General features: G+C 38.6%; 1 protein-coding gene across 1 annotated transcript in view; it reads right to left on the bottom strand.

The window, feature by feature from the left end:
- The window catches only part of SHISA9 (shisa family member 9), a 191,040-nt gene that overhangs the window by 8,053 nt on the left and 162,070 nt on the right, over positions 1–20,917 (bottom strand). Inside the window, 1 exon segment of the mRNA XM_072878328.1 lies at positions 11,952–12,107. Within this exon segment, the coding sequence (XP_072734429.1) occupies positions 11,952–12,107 (156 nt within the window).

Below are 20,917 nucleotides of genomic sequence, written 5' to 3'. Positions count from 1 at the left end.
CTGCATTGATTTACATAGTATTAAATTCCATATTTATGATTCAATTTCGCAAAGTGCTGCAGTGATATCATGATTTGGTTTTGGTCAAAATACTCCAGACACACACACATTGTACCTAATGTAGGGACCAATGACATGTAGAATACTTGTATCTAACCAGTGTAAGAAAAACAGAGCTTTTCTGATTTACCAGAATCAATAAGTTCTGTCAACCTGGAAACAAATGGTGGCTATATCATGTTACTGTAAATGTTTTCAGGAGACCTGAAATCTGTTGCATGCAGATAGACAAAGATCACACTACTTTGTTATATCCTCAAGTGGATTAACATTTTAAATTCAAGCATCAAGATGTTAAATTGCTAGTTCAGTATTGTGCAATGAATTATAAACTTGAGAAGGAAATAAGGTTGCCAGTTCTATTCTTGAACCAATGGATGAAATTGTAAAAGAAGTCTAAGAGAATTATGTATTCAGATATCTGACTTGTCTTTGAAAATGCAGCCAGTGGCTGTCCTGTAGCTATAAATCTGTTTTTTCATATTTTTTTTTTCCTAAAGGCCTCTAAGCTCATGTCCTTTCATGGTATCGACAATGGCAAATAAATATGAAAAGTTCTACTGTGAAATATTTATTTTGTTTTATCTCATGTAGGCATATTTATCAGTTTGAGTTTTACTGGAAACCTTATACATGGTAAGAAAACTTGCCTTTTGAAATAGAAACCATCTAAGGAGTCATGCTGTCATGCTTAACTTCTGAATAAAGCATGACTGCAGCATAAACTGATTATAGGAAATGAGGGTTTGGCTTGCTTTTTAAAAACGCCGTCCAAAGCCAAAGAGGTTAACACTTAGGAGATTTGCTTAAAAGGCTTCTTCCACTTCTTCCTTCAGTAATCTTGCTTGCTTTTTCACTGGGTAGTTTTTAATGCTTCTCAAGCAAATCAGTTAGGACAAATCTGATTGTGTCAAAAGTTTGCAGCAAGCCTTTCATACATCAATAATAATATGAAATTGTTTGTAACCTTTTTGGTCAGTGAGGACCTTCAGTTTGTTTAAGGGCAGGGCTTCCTAACTATTCCAGGAGCACTACTTCATTGTACATTTGCAGGAAAAGTGCGCAGTCATGTGCAATAACAAGCCCTACTACTGCAGTTAGAGTAATTCAGGCAGTCTGCACGCAGCAACGTGCCTTGCTCCTGGGAGTGGACCGCAAACCAGGTGGACTGTCCTGGCAGGCTGCACACTGAGTAGCATGTGGGTCGAGTTGGAAAAAATTTCATGGTGTTTTGCAATGTGATTCAGTGTCTAAAAATGTGTGTTTGTTTTTCCTTAAGGTGTCAGTTTGTCTTATTTAATGTTGATTGAAAAAGCTGTTATATTCCTGACCACGTTTATTTGTAATAACTGTTCTTAGCATGAACCTAATTTCATTCTTTTCACACATCGCTGTTGGCATTCTTCTGTGTGCTGAATTTCATTTTCGGTTTTAGTACTTTTTATTAAGTGTTTTTGTTTCTTTTAATATACTGCTGGTTATAACTCTTAAAAGTATGTCTGAATCAGCTACAAATACTCCTAGATGTGATGATGCAGAAAGCTGCATGAGGACACAGAAGACCCAGTCAGGTCTCTGAATACATAATTAAGATGTGGTTTTAGTGCTGAAATAAACCTGCCTTTTTCTGTCTTTCAGCTGGAGTCATATTAGATTTACACCGTTATTTCTGAAGATGGGGTGAGGCCTGAAGGCTTCTTGAATTTTACTGGTTAAATGAAAAAAAGTCCCAGTGATGTAATAACTATTTTTTGTAGGAGTTATTTTTATTTGGTCTGTTTCTTAACTGCTATAATTTAAAAGAACTTTTAGCAATCATTCCAGATTGAAGTTTTTTGGTTTTTTTTTTCCTCCCCAAAATTAGATGTGGCATAAGTTGTTTCTATTAGAAAGTTATCTTTTTCTATTCTTTTTGCCAGAAGGAATCCTTTTCAAGAGAGAGTTATTAAGCAAGAGAAAAAAAAATCGGAAGTAATTCCATAGCTGTACTTGCACACATTCAGTTCTGTTTTTTAATTCTCCTTTCCTTCTCTTCCTGTTTCCCTCCTATTAGACTGCGTGGCATTTGTATTATTAAAGTCCTGTGCATAATTGTCAGAGGTTTCCAAAACAGACGTGTGTCAAACTGAAAAGAAATAATGTTCCCTGGCAATTGCCACACTTGCACTGTCAGAAGAAAATCAGTTTCATAAGGTTTTCCTACAGATTGGGCAAACCCAAAGGCAAAGCAGAACTAAGGCCTGCTCTGAACAGAGCCCTCTGAGTAGCCTCCACATAAAGCAAAAGCATTTGTGACTGACAGTCAAGGAAGAATCAGTAACGAAGCTCACTTCAATGAATATTTAATAGGGCACACACACAAGACTTCTGCCATATCGGGAGTGTTCAGCTCCCACCTCTACCTTTTTTTCCAGGAATTGCAATCATAACCATCAGTTGTGAAAATGAGAACCAGCAGCGCTGAGCTGCAGATCTTCCTCCCCCGCTGTGGCAGGTCCCTTGCAAGGGAAGGTGAACTTTTCACAGGGGCACCTTCCATACACTAGAAAGCTTTGCAAACTTTCCCACTATAAAAATTACCTATTGTATTTAATATTATCATTAGGATGGGACAGACTCAGCTTCTCTTTTCCTCTTATCCTTCCTCAAATAAGCTGTCAGGGGAAGGACTTTTGGAAAAATTAACTGTGTGCATTACAAATCATGTTATTGCTTTTCCTCCCTCCATGCCTCAAGACCTTTGTTATTATAGTATGAATGCGTAGGAGTAAAGCAATGATCTCTGTGGCTTTTATCTATGTAATTTCTCTCTCAAACACATTTACTATCTTTAGAAGATCCTGTGCAGAACCAAAATAGCAGACAGATAACTGCTGCTATGTATATTATATTGTTAATAAGGGATTCATTCCTATCAGTTGTCTTACTAGTCTTCATTGGTATTCATGGGTAATTCTGAAGAACATCACACTACTGCTGTTGACATATATCCATGTACAAAGCTGAAGAGTATTAAAGCTTCTCTGGTTTCAGTTTTTGAATCTGGTTAGAACCAAAAAAAGTATTATTTGTTTACTTAAGTAAACTGGACTTGCAACAAAGTAATCCTCATAACTGCTTATAATGACCAAGCCAAACCTGAATGCCTGTTCACGTCACAAACATTGTAAATACAACAGACTTGAATGAAATAGTTTAAAGCTCTGTTGTTCGTGTGGAGGCAGAGTCTGATGTACCTGAGGAAATAATACTTTCATAGAAAAATAACCTAAATTGTGAATCAGTAGAACCATGGGAAATAAAGTAGGAATATAGGAATTGAAGTCTGTTTCTCACTGAGTTTGCCTCCCAAACCCAAAATTCCTAAATTTATTCCTGAATTAAGCATATTGATTGTAGAGGGATTTCAGAATTGTACTCTCTGGCTTCATTCCATTATTCTTGTTCTCTTTGGTCAGTTATTGGGAAAATTTAAATCAAAGCCCTTCCTTAAAAAGCTACTTTTCATTTTCACCTTTTGAGTTTTAAAAAGAAAAAATCCTGGATCAAGCATTATAACATGATTTATATTTGAATATTGTCAGCCTGAAAGGCTACTTAATAAATAGAAGTGGTCCCCAAAAGCCTTCAGTTAGATAAACTTTTCATTTAATTCAAGAAAATTCTCTTCAAGACTTTTTCCCCAGAATTCATCCAAAGTTGACACTTTGAAATCATTTAGAACTTCACTTCCATGTGCTGAGTTTAGAACATTTTCTAAGCACTTCAGGTATTTTAAAATGGTGATGAATTCAAGGCAGATTCTCAAAATGTCTGTTGATTTTTTGAAAAACATCTGTGGGGGGATTTGGGTCACCAGTAAAGTTATAAGTTTTGATAATTTGGCACCTCTGAGAACCACTTGCAGTTTATCACATGTTGAGCACCTGTATGAAATTCTTATTGCAAAAATATTGCCATAAATGACCTGCACAGCTAATAGTCCAGGAGGAAAGAATGAGTGGAGTATGCTCAGAACAACTAGTGCAATTGATGTGTAGGCTCCATGGTTGGAACTGTAAAAATCATGCTTCACATTAAATCTAGACTTTAGCTGGGATCCTACAGTGTTGCTATTTATCTGCAAGTATTCACAATTATTTTCATATCTTTATGATCAACCTCTACTCTTAAATAATCAATATAAATTTGCATTGCAGAATGAGAAGTACGTTTATATGTTTATAGTGCAAAATAAAATAGTTACAGAGAAGGATGTTTAAGAAGGGTTGCAAGTGAAAATGCTTAACATTGTTAGACTTTGTCTTCACGTGAGCCGAGCTTTGCTTTTTATTGGTTCACTTTCATTTAGTGGTATAGCCTAAGCGTAAAGTTTCACTCACTCATGTCTTCACTTAATGTGTAAAAAATCTCATACATAATTTGTTAACGTCTCATAGAGATAGGTTTGAATAGCCCATGCTTGATTTAGATGTACTAGTTTCCTTCCTGTGGCTGTCACTGATCTCAATAGATGGAAATAAAGCTGGTTATTGTAAGCTTGTTACCTCTGAAGACTGCAGTCTTCAAAGACAAAAGACAAGCAAAAGACAGTAAAAAAACCGGAAAGACAAGCATTCTCTAGTCGTCAACTGGACTCACATTACTGTTATTTTAGATCTGCCCGTTGTGTGTTATAAAAAGTAGAAAATTACTTTCAATTTCATTTTGATCCATTATCACATAATAAGGATTTTAAAAATAAACTAGTTTCCAGAGAACCAACCTAATACTTAGTGGAAGGGTTGGAGTTCTCTATGATGTATAACCACAAATATGATCTGAACTTTTATGACTGTATTGGTGATGGTTTCATTTTCACTGTTTTAAATATATGCTGGTAACAAGAAAAAATGGCTGTTTCTCCATTGTGGGGAATCCAGTGTAGGGAACACTGGTGGAAAGAATATCAATTTCAAGAACAAGAATTAAGGATGCACAGATTTAAATTTGCTAATTTGGCATGAAAAATAGGTTAAGAATTTAATAGATCCTTTTAAACATTCTTCATCCACCATCAAACCAGGTAGTGGACCAAATTCAGACAAAACAAGTTCACTAGCTGTGAATCCAACCCAAAAAACTAAAAATCCTGAGATAAACTTAAACCAAATGGACCTTAAGGTCACGTTTCCTTTCTTTCACAAGTTCAATGTGTTGCTAAAGTCTTAAAAATGAGACAACATAGCTGGAAATGTTTAAGAGCATCTTATTTTTGTGTTTAAACTGCTTTTTGTAAAAGGACTATTTGCAGTTTCCTCCCAGCAGCCTAGATTTCACTTCTGCTGAGACCAACATATCCACGAAGAGTGTATCCCCAAAGAGTTACCTTTTCACAGCTCTGTTTATTTGCTAAAGGATGGCATGAGCAATGGCTGCTTGGATGTCTGATTACTTACAGCAGAATTCCCCAACCTCAGAAAGAATATCATCTTGTAGATTTCATAGTAAAATGTTGTTTCTTTAAAAGGCTGTAAAAGAATGTCAGCGATGCAGCTGATCTTGCTCAAGATACTGAGGCTTTGCACAAATAACATATTTATAATTAAAATACGGCTACCTCACTGGAAGAAGAAATGAGTGTGCTGGATGATAAAATAGGAAAAGATTTTTGATCAAGACTCCCCAAGCATTTTTTATTTACCCATGACAGAGTGCCTGCAGGTATCCAAAGTGAATTTGGTAAATAACAGAGAAAACTATTAAATTATTTAGTGGAAGTAAGAAAAGGTCCTGAAAGTCTGCACACACTGGGCAGGACGTGAAGTTTGGAGAGTCTCAGCAGAAGACATAGGTGGAACAAGTGACGCTGCCACTTCCTCTACTTGGGAAATGGGAAGGTTGAGGGAACAGTGCTAGCAGGGGGACTGCTAAAGTGAGGCTTGCTACTGAGTGCTTCTTGGCTTTTCTCCTGTGTCTGAAGGAGAAGCAAGGATTAAAGTATGAAAGACTTCCTGAACAAATGAACACTCAAAACCTTCAAATTCTCCAGCCACACTAGGCTAAGTAAATAATAATAATAAAAAGATACCAAGCTTTTATATCATACTTCCTTGAGACAGATCCATAGTTCCAGTGTTGAATTGGGCAGATTGCCTAGTCTAGCATTATCCATGACACCGAACATACCTCTAGATATATGAAATCATTAACTGACTCACCCTCTGGATATGACAAATGATGCATTAATCTGTACTTCCCTGTCTGTTTTCATGGTGTTAAATCCAGGGAGCTACTCCCATGTCCCAGATTTTTTAAATCCATTTTTGTGCAACTGCTTATGGAAGTAGTAGCTGAAAATTTCTTTACTCTCTGAAATGAAAGCACAATTCCTTTTTAAGCCTTCCAAAGAAACATGAATATTTACCTGACAGTGTAACAGTGTGTTTGGTATAGGAAAGTCAAGCAACACAAACATATTGTGTCCCATAATTCTGTAGTTCTACTTTTTCTAAAAGTTGACTGTATCAACCCCTGTGAATGCATGGGCAGGCCTTTTTCCCTGTTGTGTGTTCCCATTTTTCCAATTACAGTATTTCTTTCTCAGCCCTCCCTGTCTTTGTACAGAGGCCCCTGAGGCAGAGCACAATGAACTATAGGGAACGGTACAGAATCTCATCTTCTGGTGAGATAGGTATCAGATTCTTAGGGGGCAGTTGTGAAGTCACTTCTATTCTCATAAGACGGCTCTTGTATCAGCATAGAGTTACAATCATTTCTATGGAAATTGAAGATCTGAAGCTTATGAGAAGGCACCACCAAATTTCACATCAGACAGGAGGATGGTTCAAAGATAACACCTTAGAGTTAACCTTATGGTCATCTTCCCCTTTGGATCCTTCTGTGTGTGTAGATGTAAAGGACAAACAAACCAGATGGTTTTCTCACAAGCTTCACCTTTTTGAGGGAGATGTTGCCTTGTGCACTTGCGGCCACAATATTTTAGTAACAGTGACCTAAACAGGAGATATTTATTCTTTGAGTGTCATATTTGCAGAATCTCAGTTTGGAGTTTTGCAGATGCAAGCAGAGCTGGAGCACTGTCTAATTTTCCCTTTGGGATCAAAGAACTGTGAAGCTTCAAGAAATGCTGGGAGCTTTAGACTCAGAGATGTGATGGTGAGTCTGCTGCCAATTATATCCTCCTTCTAGCTTCACTATATCCAATCAATTACATCTGATTTCATCCCACAGGAGACTACAACTCCCAGCATCACTGAAGGCTTTCTGGGTCTGAGTTTCAGGGAGGAATTCTGTCCATTATGTTTTGGTTTTTGGTTTTGTTTGGGGGGTTTTTTTTGACAAAAATTTTAACTGGCTGAGTTATCTCGTCTTAAGTCATGCCCAGTCAGTTCCTCGAAGGTTTGTGTGTGTATGAGTGTGTGAGAGAGGGGAAGAAGAAAGTTTATGAAAGAAATATAAAAATGTGTTAAACTGTAGAAATACTTGTAGTCTCAGTTTTTACATGTATGTCTGTACACCTCTCCAGCAGCTGAGTGATCTTTCTCCCAGTCCTGCAGGACTTTAGAAAGTTGGGTTTGAGGTATTTTTTAATTTTTACAAGAAGTTCCAAAGAAAGTTAGTTGCTTTGCACTCCCTGAAACTCAGGAAAGAAAATTAACTGTTACTGAGCCAGGCTCGCAGAACAACGTGACTGAATAAATATAACTAATACCTCAGGATAGTGAGGCTAATTTGAGCTCTAGGAAACTCTTATTAAGCAGCAGGATGGAGTCCTACTCTTACAGCTTAGCAGAGTGGAATTTGAAGTTGGATTGTTCATGCTTTCTGAATGAGTGTCTAAATGACGTGTATAAAAATTTGTGATGAGCTACCTTTGTATGTCCTGGAACTTGAATTTCATGAAGGTGTTCAGATACAAGATCTCCGTCCACTTGTAGCTTTAGGCATGTGAGGATTGCTTAAGTGAGCAATAACCATTTAAGCATGGAGTAAACACATGGTTGATGAACTGGAAATAAGAATTTATGCAGAAAATCCTCGTTCTGCACTTTTCACATAAATAATCAAATACTGCAAAAGCACCGAAGGAAACCAGGATCATGTGGTCTCAGGTGACCAAAAAATTGCAATATCTAAACACTGTGTGTTTTACTGCCACACAACATTCAGTGACCACTTTTGGTGGGACTGGACTTAGAGCTTGTTAACCCTTTTCCCTCAGATACAGTCTCTGACATTCCTTCGTGGGACAAATTTAGCGCTGTTGAAAAAAGATTCTCTGGCTCAAAAATGGACAAATAATGGATGAACAGAGTGCACCTATCAGTCAGTCAGATAGGCTAGAGATGCTAGGAGATGGATTGCTTATCTGTTCTTTCAGGAAGTGCATGTTGCTCTCTCTCGTTTCCAAGGGGCCCTGTGCCTTCTGCTGATTATTCCCTGGTGGTGTATGTATTAAGGTAGAAGGAGTCAAATTCTGGTGCAGTGAAGAAAACAGTAAGTAAATCTCAACTCACTATTACCTTGTTGTACTCCAAGCACTCAACTGAGAATATAAAATAGGCACAGAACATCCTCGCATTATTCAGAGATGTAAATGCCAGCAGACAGTAAGAGGAAAAGGTGAATTTGGTCAGTGGCCACTGGTCAGTACTTCAGGAATTCTGGAGGCTGCAATGAAATCCTGACAAGAAATGAGGAAAATCTCCTCCTCCATTGAGTGTGTAAGGGTTTGGCTGTGCAGTTTGAACTGGTTCACATGAAAATATTTTGCTTTTTAAATAAAACACATCCACATTGGCCTTTTCAACTCTCTTCTCCCCTGTTGTGCTGAATCAGACACTCTGCAATGCACATGTCGCATTGCATACATGCGTGAACAGTCCAGCTTCAGATTGTAAGCTGCTAAACTGTATGATTTGGAGTCTAAGGTGTAGCTTTAAAATAGCTTCCTAGGGATCAGCTTGGCCTCACTCCCAAGGTATTGGTCATTCTCATTCAGTAACACAATGCAAATTAATAGCAATGGCACTGTTGTCTCTTGTTTTCACAAGCACTTGAGTCTTAGGTACTGAATTCAGTGCAGGTCCGGAACATGATCCAGAACAGAGATTACAGTGACTCTATTTACTAGCTATTTTTCCATAAACTGAATTTTCACAGCAGGCGGTCACTCAGGGATGAGTAGCTCACTTCTAAAATTAGACAGCCAAATTTTTAGGACATCTGTACGTCAGAAGAAAGCAGCTGTGTGGAAATTAATTTAATACTGCCTCTGGTAAAGCATCACTTTTTCAGTTATCTAAACTTCTTACCACTTACGGCCACATTATGATGAGTGATATTAAAGTACTATAGCTACAGTTGCTACAAAGCAATAGGAATGCTTCTTCCTCCACCCCACCCCCCATTAAAGAAAAGAATTAAGCACAGTGGACTACACCCAAACAATGGGATCATGCAGAGTAAGAGGTACTTAAATGAATATGGTTTGCCTCAAATGCATGGAGGAATATAGAACACATCCCTTATTAAATTTCTGTTGTGGTAAATGAATCCACCCTCAAGCCACTATCAATGAATGCAAAGGGAAATGGACTACACACACTCATTCACCTGCTAGGGGGATCAGTAAATGTGACTGAATGTTAGCATATGAAAAATGCCATCACTCTGTGACATGAATACCAGGTCAGGGTGAACTCAGTCTATGTCCATTTCTTCAAAAGATGTTGTCAGGTTAAATTTATATTGGTGGGCCTGGTGTAGGCTGGTTGCTGTTTCCTCTCAGAGCTCTCACAAAGCCAATACGAACTCTGCAATGTGCGGTCTGGCTAGCTTGATATCAGCGTGGTCACAAACCCAGGCCTGGCTGGCATCATGGCAGAACTGCTTTGTGATCTTGGCATGTACTCAAGAGGTGCCTCTTGGGAGGAATCATGGCCTTGAGCGTCTGAAAATGGCTAAAAACTGAGCATATTTAGCTGTTGCTCCATACAACTAGACAGAAGGTGTGAATGTATAACAGTTTCAAAATCTCTATTGTTTTCTGCTGAAAAGTTTGGATAACAATGCAGCACTTCTATACTTTTCTTGTGAAAATTCACCTGAATCTAAAACTTGGCTAATGTGGTCTAAGACCAGTAGATCTACAGGTAAAAAAAGAGAGAGGGGATAGGAAGGATAGGGGAAAAGCAGGGGAAGATGGTGCAATCCTCCTGGAAGAAAACATCCCTGAAAGTTATGTTTAATTTAGTTTAAGAGTCTGAGAGGCATTATACAACTTCTGGAGCTGAAGTGCACAATCTTTCAAGGTTGATTTAACTGTATGGTTATAATCTAGTTGCATTAAAAATTTGTACTCAGACACCCAAGAAATATCTAAGTTCTAATTTAATAATTAAAAAAAAAACCAACCCACATTCAGATGAGAGAAGCAGATGGGCAGATGAGAGAAGTTTCTTTTGAGTGTTTCATCTCTTGTTTTATTATGCTTAAGTACCTTTTAGCTTTGATGATTGGCTTGACCTAAATTGACATCTGAAAAAGAAGCCTGATATCAGTGCGTAAATCTGTGATAATCATCACATCATTACACAGTATCACCTTTTGAAGAAGGAATTGTAAAGCTATTCTGTCTGTATTAAAAATTCAGCAGAAAGCTATTAACCTTTGTCTTTTATAAACAGATTAAAAAATGCCACTTGTGAGAAATAAAAATGGCAAGCTAAAGCAAAGCTAAACTATTTGAGATGGGACTTTGATGTACATTTTGTTAGAGGTCTGCTATCCTGAAGTTCAGATAAAGGAATGTCAGTTTGCGATGAAAAATTTTTCTGGCGTAATGAATACTAGATTCTTAAGACAATGTTCTCAGCTGTTCTGCTGTTTTTCTGAGCCAAATAACTTTGTCTGGAAATAAGCAGTGTGGTACTGCTCTAAATTCATGCGGAAATTATGTTAACATCCGTATGTGTAAGCTGAGCAAGGGTTAGTGAGAAGCTGTTTATGAACAGACCCCCCAGTCCTTAATTTATTATTGTCTAGAAGGGGCCTGAAATGTGAGGTGATAAAGGCTTTCTGTCTTCACATGGTGTGCAGCAGGTATTTATAGCCCTTAAAAAGTTTTATCAACTTATGCTTCCAATATGAAAATTATGCTGAAATCTTTATCCACTATTGTCCTTTTCCCTCCTCACAACTGTTTCTTTGAGGATGTTCTCCCATTTGCTTAAAATAATAGTGTATGACATTAATCAGTCACAGAAAATAGCCACCACTGGGATCTTTATTAGGAGCTTTATGATGCACTAATTATTTGAAATCGTAAGGCCTCAGAATATTCCTCCAGTGACCTACTAATGCACATCCTGCAGAAAATGTGAAAGCTCTTACTTCAGAAGTGTACAAGGGCCTTCTCTTTTCCGAAGTGTTTAGCAGGTGTCTAAATTATATGCTTTAAATTTGCAACATATCTGATGTTTTTCTCTCTCTCATTTGTGCAGGTAGGTATGGAAAATACATACCGAAATGCATAGGTAGGCATATTCAGGGCATAAAGAACTAGGGCTGAACATTATGCATGTAACATAGGTGAAGCTCGCTGAAAAATGGTGTACAGTAGGTATGGTGTGTTTTTGTATGCATATATAGACACACATGCATATGATCACCAATTCTTACATGTAATTATCTTATCACTAATTGTAGTCCCCCTGTTAATTTTTAATACATTTCCAACTAACGTGATACTCTATATGAAATTCTATCATGAAGTAGTCCAGATGAGCAAGACTTTGTTTTTAACTTCGAAGCAGAATGTCAGCTGACAACAGCAAATGCAACATACTGATCTAAAGGAGAAGTCATGCATCGTGTTGCTTACTTACCGACTGCCTTTAGAGAGGCGTACTTGTTAAGCTCTTTGCCTGGGGGCTGTTGCTCATATGGGTTTGTGATCTGTCCCAGGCTGGGATATGAATGTTGATGTGCCATCTGAGGAAGGAGGGGAGATGTTGGGATGACATTATTCATCTGTGGTGGATCTGTATTAAAGAAAATCGACAAGCATTAAGAAAAAAATAAATCAGTCTTAAGGTTTTAACATCATTACCCAGTACAGATTAGACAGGATATGTCATGAGATTTAATGCAACAAAACACTATTTACTACAAAGTGGGAGTTTGAATACAGCAAACTTGTACTTCAAACAGTTAATGGCATGATTAAAGGCTGACGACTGATTGTAGCAATACATGCTAACTTTTGTATAAAAAAGATCTTTGAACTAAAAAACAGGTTTTCAAAACAATTGAACACCAACACAAAGACTGAATTTCCTGCAGCATTAGGATACAAACCCAAACTTGAAGTTTATTCCAAGTAGCTTGAATACAGGGCAGTAGTACCACTCCGTGCAGTTAAATAGCCAGGCTAATTTAAATTGGCTCAGGCAGGCTGCTGCACATATGCAGTTACACTGTTTTTAATACCAGAACCAGCTTGGTTATTTGCAAAGCATTATGTTGTGTTCTGTAGACATGCCCCACAGTGCAGAATGTGCAATTTTGGCTCATGACTATCATTAGGTAATTTCTTCAAAGCTCACACTTTGTCCTTATGTTTTCTCCTTTTCCCTGGCAGTATCATATTCCCAGTATCATACCGAGATAACATTTTTGGTAGCAGACATACCTAAAAGCAGGAGCTAGCTACTGCTTATGTACACTTTTATACCAGCGCTCACCCCATATCCATTCTGTAGTTGATTTGCTCCTTTATAGTAGAGAATACAGCCCGGATACTTTTCTCTCTAAGATATACCATAATTTATTATTTGTTTCTAATGTTTGATTCCAGCCTCTAAAAAGTTTGGTCAGAATTGTATGCTCCACTCAATTTGCAAACCTAAATTTCAACAGATTTCAACATGCTCAGCGTATCTTTTTGGCTGAGTCTTTCTCCAGGCTGTGTATTTTGAGATATTTGGAGCTGATTGTTAATCCTAGAACCTTAGCATGGCTTCTGAAATCACAGACGAGTGCATTTTTCTCCTGCAGTGAAACCATGGTGCTGAATTGGTGACAATACAGTAACTCCCACAGCATCAAGCACAGGCTTATGATCATGTAGAAAGAAAGCTGGGCAGTTAGGGGAAAGAAGGCTTTTTATGATGGAGTGAGTGGACCCACCCCCCAAGTGCCCACGGGATCTGGCAGGAGCTAAATATCCCTGCAGTTTGCCAGGATTTTAAGGGAACTGAGCCACTTGGCTTTCCACAACTCATTAATGAAGCTGAGTGTGTGAGCAGGAGCTCTGAAGCCAGTTAACAGATTTACTGCTGGGAGAAAAAAGGAAAGCTAAGGCGTTTTTTAACTTTCTTCTTCACCATTGCTGCTGTCTGGTGCAATCTGTGCTGTTCAGGCTGAGGCTGCCCCTGCCTCTGCAGAGCAGTGTAATCACATCCTCCTCCCACATACACATACAAACAAGTTGTGAGGGCACCTCGAGGCAACTCAAGAAAAATGGTGGAAGTGCTACTGTCTAATAACAGTATGATTCTTCTTGCTGTTACTGGTTATTAATAGGGAAAAAACTGGTTGTGGATAGTAGGTAGAGCTGAACGAGAAATTATTTTCCCATAACAAAAGAGTTTTTCAGTAACTGGTTTTTTTCTTTTACCAAACAAATGAAATCTGAAGTTGGACTTTCTTTTGCAAATATTGTGTCAGATCAGGAGAAACATTTTCTTATGATTTCAAAATTATATATATATATATAGAATAAGTTGGGTCACTTTTTAAAAGAGAAATGTTATTTTGGATTGAAACCCAGAAACTTTTCTGTTCCAGAATTCCCCAAAAAAGTATTGGAACACTTTTTGAATCTTTTTTAATAGGTTTACCTTGAAAGGGTAAGTTTGTTAAGTCAACCCTTTCACTGAAACAGTTGTTATTTTTATGAATTGCTATTTTCTAATAAATAAAAGCTCTCAGTAAGTTTCTGCTCAGCTATAGTACTGGTATGTCTGATATAACTAAGTGGAGTGACTCTTCTCTTAGAGCAAGAGTTCACAAAATCCTATTCCATTCCCATTCTATCTCTAGAGTACAGCTGAGGAAAGCCTCTTACTCTAATGGCTTGAACCATAAAATAGCTGCCCATTCTTTCCAAACCATCCATATCTTCCAAATATGGTTGGTTCCATATCCATATCCATCCATATCTTCCAAATATGGTATGGTCTCTCTTATGGTTGCATCCACAAGCACACTTTTGAGGAGGAATGGTAGCACAGCTGTATTTCAGTAACGGGGCAGCTCTAAAGATACCAGCATGGGTGGGACCTTTAATATAAGGAAGGTGTCAACCTTTTACCACTACATTCCCTAATTTTTTTCTGTGTAGATCTAAATCAGCACTTTGTAGATGCTACCACCACAAAGTTCCCTTGTGGCAATTCTTATTATTCAGTCTGTCAAAACATCATGATTTCACTGTGATGAAAGTATTGTGAGCACCAGTATTTCTACACTCACTGCCGAAGTGACTTGCAGCTGTGGAGACTTGCAAAAACAACATAAATAAGGTGTAGTTAACCAGGACTGTTTTCTACCTCTGTCTCTTACTTAGACCTATCATTTTTACTCAGTCATCTCTTTAAATGTAGTGAAGAAAGTTGCCCCAGAAATGTACTGGGGAAGATTAATCAGGTGTACTTGTTTTTCGTCCAGGTGTTTGGTGGCAGACTCTTGTTACTAGGTTGCTGGGTTACTAATGTTGCTGGGGTTTGGTTCTTTGCGTGTTTATGAGGACGTAAAGAAACATGTTTTCCATTTCCAGATAATCTTTGACTTCTCTTTTGTCTTGTTAAAAGCCCAGAACTCTCCTGAATTATGAATTTCAGGTAAATTAATGACAGTCATTCTTTCACTGCTGCACTGACTGCACAGTGCCCCTCACTCATACCCAGATGCTTACACAAGACTAAGTCATCACATAGAAGACACAGTTCAAATTACTCATTCAATTGGCCATTTGCACAAAGTAAATTAAGCAAAAGGCCAAACTCTGGCAAAGTGCATTGAACTACATTGAAGAAAGATTCCTGTTTATAAAGAGACTCCCATTGGAATGGGCTCCTAGGGCCTAAAAGGAAAATCTCAGCGTGATATATACATCTGTCTAAATCTGAATCATACTAAATTGTAGTCTAACTGGCCATAACTGGTGAATGTTGCATTTGTTTGCAAGCTCAGTAAACTGTGTGTGATCTGATTCCTTATCTTTGGGTTTCTAGAAATAAGTGAGCAAATGGGACACTTACGTTGTTTTCTCCACACATAGCTAATGTAATGGTGATGGGTAAATTCACCTAGACGTGGATGCTATTTAGGAAGTGTTCATAATTGAAGCAACAGTGGCATAATGCAAATTCTGCAGCAGGCATGGTGGTGGGGAGTGTACGTCTAACCACAGAGAGGAGACCAGGCTCAGCAGTGAGCTGAGGTTTTAAACAGGAGGTTTTAAACAGGACTTGTGTTGCCTACTCTGGGGCAATCCGCATTTATAACTAAAAAAGTTATTTACTTCGGCAGTGTTGTCTTATACTTGTAAATACTGCTTCAGTCTTAGCAACACTGAATAGGGATTCTCTCAGGAAATAAAGAAATTTCTCTGCAATTGCTTCACGAGATCACAATGTGAAATTTGAGATTTTTCAATTTGAGATTTTGACTTTTTTTCCTGAAATTGGAAAAAACCAGTAAGTGTTAAAGTTGGGGGAGCAAATAATAATCTATTGGATTATTCAAAATAATTCGGGATACAAGGGATTGGTTTCAATTGGAAGAAAGTTTAACCAGAAAAATCCCTACCAGCTTTATCACTGACCTCTAGTGCCAAGTTAAATCCTTTATACTCATAAACCAGATATTCTGTGGTTGGTATTTGCAAATAGCTGGCTTCAGTGAATGGGGACAACTTTAACCTGAAAGCTGTGGCTGTGCTGATACATTACTTTTGGCAACCTGACACTGCTACATTGTCCAGCACGGTATTCCATATAACCAGCTGCACTGTGCCACTGCCAATTTATGTATTTATTTTTAAAAGACAGAGAATATGAACATCACAAAGAGTCAAAAAACTGTTTGTGCCACGGCTTCTAGCATGAATAGTCAGACCTGATTAGGAATGGTGATATTGTAAAAAACCTGCAATATTCACAACCTATCTTATTTCCTGCTGACGCAAGGAAATACGATGCCAGGCCACTTCCTAACCTCCCAAGACTTTGAGGAATCATTCTGGATGTAGTGTTAGTGGTTTTCTCTCTGTCTTCCTACTACCAGCCCAAAAGGAAGAGTTTGAAAAAGCATGCTGGAGCTCACCACACAAAAGCTAGATGTCTGCTGGGCAGAAAATGAGACATACAGGAAAAAAGAAAAACAAAAAAGATCTTCAGATGCTGAAGAGTGCTTTTGACTGTTATCACCTTAAGAGGTCTAGGTATAGAAAAGCTTGTGGGAGGCAAATGGAGCAGAAAATAAGAACTGGAAGGAAGCTGCACCAAAACCAGTTTATAGCTAGAGAAAGTGGGTTTTACATCCCAGCCACCAACAATGAGCCTTTGGAAATGGCTAAGGCATCGGCTTCTGGTCACAGTCCCAGTAGTTGATGAAGACTGATCATTACGTTATCTGTTTTTTATCTTGACCTATATCTCAGTCTGTGCAATTCAAACTTGTATCCGGATGTCACAGCTAACAGCTTACTGCATTTTTCAAGTGAAAATGTTTTTTTTGGAGCGTTTCCACCCTTCCCTGATTGTGAATTTTGGAGTTGCTTTAGTGTGCACCACGGTGACAACAACAATGTAATTGGCTGCTGTAGTTATGCTGCACTCTGTCCAATTAAGATGGTGTCTTAATTTATGCACTTCATAAATTAAGATCTAATTTATGCACTTCATTCAGAAATCAAGGAATGGGCATCTCAGCAATTATTAAATAAGAACCCAATGTGGAAACACCTGACACACCATAGTCACATGTATGAATGTGGTAAGACAAGGCAAAAGCCCCAAAACTTTTTGCTTGTTTGTTTGTTTTCTGCATTGTTTATAGAATATATTGTGCTGTTCACCTAGTTTGATTATTCTTGTCAAGAAGCTGCCAGGGTTATGGGAAATGCTCAGGGTTAGAGGAAGGGATGCTATTAGGCTGCTAGCAATAATAAGCTTGTTCACTGTTTCAGAGCCAACAACCTGCCATGAACATCCCTTAAGCTCCGCCACTATCCTCCTCCTCTTCAGCCATGGGAGAGTGAAACCTGTTCTGTAGAGTGGCCTGGGAATTCATTCCTCTCTGTAGCAATGAAGTCAATGATTTGGTGCTTGAGGACAGGGAAAATGAAAACACTCCATAGGCACAGAATGGAATCTATTAGTAAATGAGCACTTACAGGCATAAGGAAAAGAACAAATTAGACAGGCGATGCAGTAACAAAACAGCAGAGGATGGGGGAAGGGCAGGAAAGCAGAATGAGATTTTGCTGTAAAAGCCACCTGCAGACACACATACAAAAGAAATGAGAACAAGACAGACAAAAGAAGACTGGGAAGTCAAGGGGGAAAAAAGGAAAAAATCAGAGCAAAATATAATAATAGCTGAGCATTTTCAGATACTCAAGAGAAAAAGATATGCCCTGAACTAACTAAAATTGAAAATAACAGCTATGAAAACAGGATAGATCTGAGTGATTAGAGAATACCAGTATAAAATTGCTCCCCTCCCATCCATAACTGTGCTGCCACCAACATGCATATTTGCCTCTTTGTTCTTGAGTGTATTATACTTAATTATAAGACTAGCTCATCCAGTGTTGCAAATCCATACTTGCATTCCTACAAGCTTCACCAACAGAAACCGCAGGTGCTATTTCTGAAAAATCACAGATATGATGAAAGCTGTGGGATTTTAACAACTTGACTATGCCTGTAAACTAATTCCTTTCAGACCAGTTCCTTCCTGGATAAGACGACTGTTCTCCATTCATGGGACTGAGCCTCCTGTTGGGGTGAAGCTCAAATCCTTTTCCTCTACACTTGCTCTTTCCCCTCTGTAGTTTGTCCCAATGCAGTTGAACTGACCTTCCCTGAGGTTCTGTGTGTGTGCATTTTTCTACACCTATATAACTTGAGGCTTTTCTCTCTTTGTGGTATTGTATTGCCATTGTCATTGTCTTTTTATTTAGATTCTTTGCCCCTTCCTTCATATTTGCATGGAATGTTGTGTTTTTAAAGGATATTCTTATTCACATCCAGAGCATCATTGCTTGCAGGAGCATATAAGAGTATGTTCTGCAACAGCTTGGTACATCAAAATCAGGCTGCACACCCATTCGATAATGCACTGTTTGTGCACATATAGACATATATGTAATATGTGTGGTCCATCCAGTTTAGTAGCTGCTCTCTGTCCAGTACTAGATGTGTGACAGGAGGGTTCAAGAGCCCCAATGGTATTTATATGCAAAATTGTCTCTGAAAGGTGTGTGCTTATCCCTTAAACTAGGGGTTATGCCCAGAAACAGCAGTGCAGGTTATGCCCCAAACCAGCAGTATTCTTAAACCCTTTGGTTTGCATTAACTGTTACAAATCTGCATGGTCTTGTTCTCTACATAGTCATAAAATGGTATTTCAGCTCTTATTAAATTAATAACACTCTGCAGCAACATTTTGCACAGTCTAGTACAAGTCCTAAACTGACAAGTATTCCTATTATCTAATCCTAATTTCTCTGCCTTGCAATTTAACTGATTTTGTATTTTAGCAAGAACAGGTGCTCGCAATCCAGCTTCTGTACCGTTCATTATTTTATATGCTTTTTTTTCCACTTTTCAAATATTTTGTCTCTTTTCTGAAGTAAATAATTTCATTCCTTTCAATCTTTCTTCATCTGACAGTCTTTCCAGGCTTTGATCATTACTGCTGCCATTTCTCAACACTGGTAGCCTTGCAATGCAGCTTCTGAGATGAGGTTCTACCCTCAGTAACGCGTGGAGTTATGTTATTCTGTTTATAATGGTATCCTACAAGTCATCCCTACAAGTCTCTGTCCCTTATGATATGAAGACTTCTTTGTTTGCTCACCAGTGATGCACAAGTCATGTGAGTAGTCATATTTTCCCTAAATGTGATAGCTCTGAGACAACACATATTTTTCATGGCAATTTATGCTAGCCAGTTATCTGTTCTGTCTCTGCACCTTATCACAAAAACATTCTTGTAACACAGACAACCTACCCGTCTAATCACCATCACAAAAAGGATCTGAGATGAGTGGGATGGCATTTCATCCAGCAAAAAAATGTTTCTGTTTAATGGAAGTGACAGTCTACAGTGTAAACGCCTGTCATCAAACATACTGTCTTGTGCTTTCCCCTCTCCTATCAAGCAATTGTAGGAGTTAGTCCCATGCTACATGCTATACTATTGATTCTCCATGGTGCCACTGAATGCGAGTGTTTCTCAGTATACTGATGTCTAATGCTGTATGTTTTCTATTAACTTCCTACGTGGTTAACCTCTTGGTCTGTTGCTGTCTTCCATGGTAGAGGTTGCATGGTCTTTCACATACAGATTTCCTCTGGATTTCTCAGGAGGAGCTTTTTTCCCCAAAATAGAAAAATGCTGGACGCAGGAACATCTTCAGTTACACTGCCAGATTCAAAAAGGTATTAAACTCCTTATGACACAACGGTGTTGTGGGCTGTGCTGACAGTAGGGAGCATAGGCAAGTGGAGCATATCCCCTGCTGCAAGCGTTTAGGAACCAGCAGGGTTCGTAGTGCTGACTGACACCAAAATTCCTGTTGGTTCAAGTTGAAAATTGGCGAGAGATAGGATGGCATAGTAACTCTTAGCAGCTTGTTGATCTAATTTGAGACACTGATTAACAAGGTTATTGTGGATGCAGTCTTTATGAGAAAGCATTACGGTAGGAAGATTCATGAGCTGATGTTCAGAGATAATGTCACTCATCTGGACATGGGAAAGAAGGTCAAGGAGCCAGGTCACAAAATTCATGGTGCTCAGCCCTTGGTGCATATCTTAGGAGGAAGTGAGGAGGTAAACTGCAAAGCCATTATCAGTCAGCTGTGTAGTCAGAGTGCTGTTGTTGCTCGAACAATGCCCCATGCCTGTTTGTAAATGGCAAAATTCCCAAGTTTCCTTCCAGTGCAGTGGAATTCTGTGCTGCTGTCAGATGAAGGCAGTGCTATCTACACGCACTCGAAAACAGATGGACTCTTCATTCTCAATACTTTTATCTGAAGTGCAGATGAGGACAGCACTAATTTTACAATGCAAATCCTCCACCCCTCCACCCCTTTAATTTTCTGTCTACGTCCTTCAGGCACTTACCAATGTGAAAGTCAGAGATTATAGTTCTGTGAATAATGATTTTAGGGGGGGTTGAAACATAAAAGAAGGAAAACTAGTAGTAATGTGGCCAGAGGTGCAGGGCTCCACTGCCATCTGAGTCCAGCCAGGGAAGTGCACACAATGTTCCTGTAAAGGGCCTTTTTCTTACTGAATGTGCTGCTGCCACTTTATGTTTAAATCTATGGGAAATATTTATATATATAAGAATCTTATGCCTGTGAGCTCTTCTGAACTCTGTGTGACAGGATACAAATGGGGAAAGAGACAACTGCATCTTTGTGTATCAGTTAAATTCAAGAGCTGGTGGCTGGAGCTTCCTGCTGTTTTAGGTGAAGTCTCTGATGCTGCGAGGTGCTGAATTCTCTGTGGTCACAGTGATTTAGGAGACTGGGCCTTCATCATGTTTC

This window comes from Ciconia boyciana, chromosome 13, assembly GCF_034638445.1.
Source record: "Ciconia boyciana chromosome 13, ASM3463844v1, whole genome shotgun sequence".
In the NCBI taxonomy this organism is placed as follows: domain Eukaryota; kingdom Metazoa; phylum Chordata; class Aves; order Ciconiiformes; family Ciconiidae; genus Ciconia; species Ciconia boyciana.
This window is presented reverse-complemented; position numbering and strand designations above follow the sequence as displayed.